This window comes from Myotis brandtii, unplaced genomic scaffold (genome assembly GCF_000412655.1).
Source record: "Myotis brandtii unplaced genomic scaffold, ASM41265v1 scaffold1833, whole genome shotgun sequence".
In the NCBI taxonomy this organism is placed as follows: Eukaryota; Metazoa; Chordata; class Mammalia; order Chiroptera; family Vespertilionidae; genus Myotis; species Myotis brandtii.
In genome coordinates, this window is record NW_005356807.1 from 123,961 (window position 1) to 125,986 (window position 2,026).

At 62.0% G+C, this 2,026-nt stretch overlaps 2 protein-coding genes across 2 annotated transcripts in view; one reads left to right on the forward strand and one right to left on the reverse strand.

Annotated features, from left to right (window-relative positions):
- Positions 1-921, reverse strand: part of P2RY8 (purinergic receptor P2Y, G-protein coupled, 8) — a 48,395-nt gene extending 47,474 nt beyond the window's left edge. The window contains exon 1 of the mRNA XM_014537841.1: positions 910-921. Within this exon, the coding sequence (XP_014393327.1) occupies positions 910-921 (12 nt within the window). The remainder of the gene's footprint in view (positions 1-909) is intronic.
- Positions 922-1,258: 337 nt separating this feature from the next.
- LOC102248711 (A-kinase anchor protein 17A) overlaps positions 1,259-2,026 on the forward strand; it is a 14,406-nt gene continuing 13,638 nt past the window's right edge. Inside the window, exon 1 of the mRNA XM_014537842.1 lies at positions 1,259-2,026. Within this exon, the coding sequence (XP_014393328.1) occupies positions 1,301-2,026 (726 nt within the window). The 5' untranslated portion in view covers positions 1,259-1,300.

The window sequence follows — 2,026 nt, forward strand, 5'->3', positions numbered from 1 at the left end:
GCGGGGAGGGCGCCCCCAGCGGGTGGGGAGGAGGGGCCCAGCGGGCGGGCTCCTCAGCGGGAACTTGGGCCAGAGGGAGGTTGTGTGTTTCTTTTCTTCATTTTGTTGTTGTTTTTAAAAATGTTTTTATTGATTTCAGAGCGGAAGGGACAGGGGAGAAGAGAGACACATCCATGAGGAGAGAGAATCATGGACCGGCTGCCTCCCCCACACCCCCTACTGGGGATCGAGCCGCAACCCGGGCAGGTGCCCTGACGGATTCGAACCCAGGACCCTTCAGTCCGCATGCAGACGCTCTATCCACTGAGCCACACTAGCCAGGGCTTTTTTGTTTGTTTTTTTGGTTAATCCTCACCCGAGGATATTTTTCCATTGATTTTTAGAGAGAGTGGGAGGGAGGGGAAGAGACAGACAGAAACATCGACGTGAGAGGGAGACATCGATGGGTTGCCTCCCGCATGCCCCAGACCAGGGCTGGGCATCGAGCCTGCAACCAGGGTACATGCCCTTGACCCTTGACCCTTGACGGGAATAGAACCCGGGACCCTTCTGTCCACGGCTCCGGCCGTCGCTCTTATCCGCTGAGCCAAACCGGCCGGGGCGAGCGAGGCGGTTTTATCAGCAGGAAACTTCTGTTTCATCGAAGCCAACGCCAGGCGGCCTCCCCCGCACCCTCCCAGGGGCCCGGAGCCCAGCTGAGTCCCTTCTCCAGCAGGTTTCCAGCACCTTCCGGGGAGCGAGGCGGCTCTCGCTTCTCTGCCCGCTCCTGGCTGCACGGAGGGCGGGGAGCTGGCCCCGGGACGGCTGCCTCAGGTCCTGGGCCCAGGTCAGCGCGGACGGAGGCGCGGACGCCGGGCTGTTTTTAGTAGCAGTGCAGGTTTTTCCCCTTCGAGTAACCTGATGACTTACGGACAGAGCCATCTCCGGTGCGGAGGGCCCTTGCTGAGGTCCACACCCTTCCTCGGACAAGCTGGAGAAGCGGTCTTGGTTCTCCCTGGCCTCCCGAGCTGACCGCTCTGGCCCTAGCCAGTGTGGCTCCGTGGATAGAGCATGGGCTGTGGCCTGAAGGGTCCTGGGTTCGATTCCCAGTCAAGGGCACCTGCCCGGGTTGCAGGCTGGATCCCCAGTGGGGCGCGTGCAGGAGGCAGCCGGTCCGTGCTTCTCTCTCATCATGGATGTTCCTCTCACCCTCCCTCTCCCTTCCTCTCTGAAATCAATAAAAATATATATTAAAACACACAGACACACACACAGAAAACTGACCACTTTGTCCATTTCAGGCCCCAGGTCCCGGGCGGCTATGGCCGCGGCCACCATCGTGCACGACACGTCGGAGGCGGTGGAGCTGTGCCCCGCGTACGGCCTCTACCTGAAGCCCATCACCAAGATGACCATCAGCGTGGCCCTCCCGCAGCTGAAGCAGCCGGGCAAGTCCATCTCCAACTGGGAGGTGATGGAGCGGCTGAAGGGCATGGTGCACCACCACCAGTTCTCCACGCTGCGCATCTCCAAGAGCACCATGGACTTCATCCGCTTCGAGGGCGAGGTGGAGAACCGCAGCATGGTCAGGGCCTTCCTGGCCTGCCTGGACGGCAAGACCATCAAGCTCAGCGGCTTCTCCGACATCCTCAAGGTGCGGGCCGCCGAGTTCAAGATCGACTTCCCCACCCGCCACGACTGGGACTCCTTCTTCCGCGACGCCAAGGACATGAACGAGACGCTGCCCGGCGAGCGGCCCGACACCATCCACCTGGAGGGGCTGCCCTGCAAGTGGTTCGCGCGGCGGGAGGCGGGCGCTGAGAAGCCCAGCGAGGACGTGCTGGTCCGCGTGTTCGAGAGGTTCGGGGCGATCCGCAACGTGGACATCCCCATGCTGGACCCCTACCGCGAGGAGATGACGGGGCGCAACTTCCACACCTTCAGCTTCGGGGGCCACCTGAACTTCGAGGCCTACGTGCAGTACTGCGAGTACGCCGGCTTCATCCAGGCCATGAGCGCCCTGCGCGGCATGAAGCTCATGTACAAG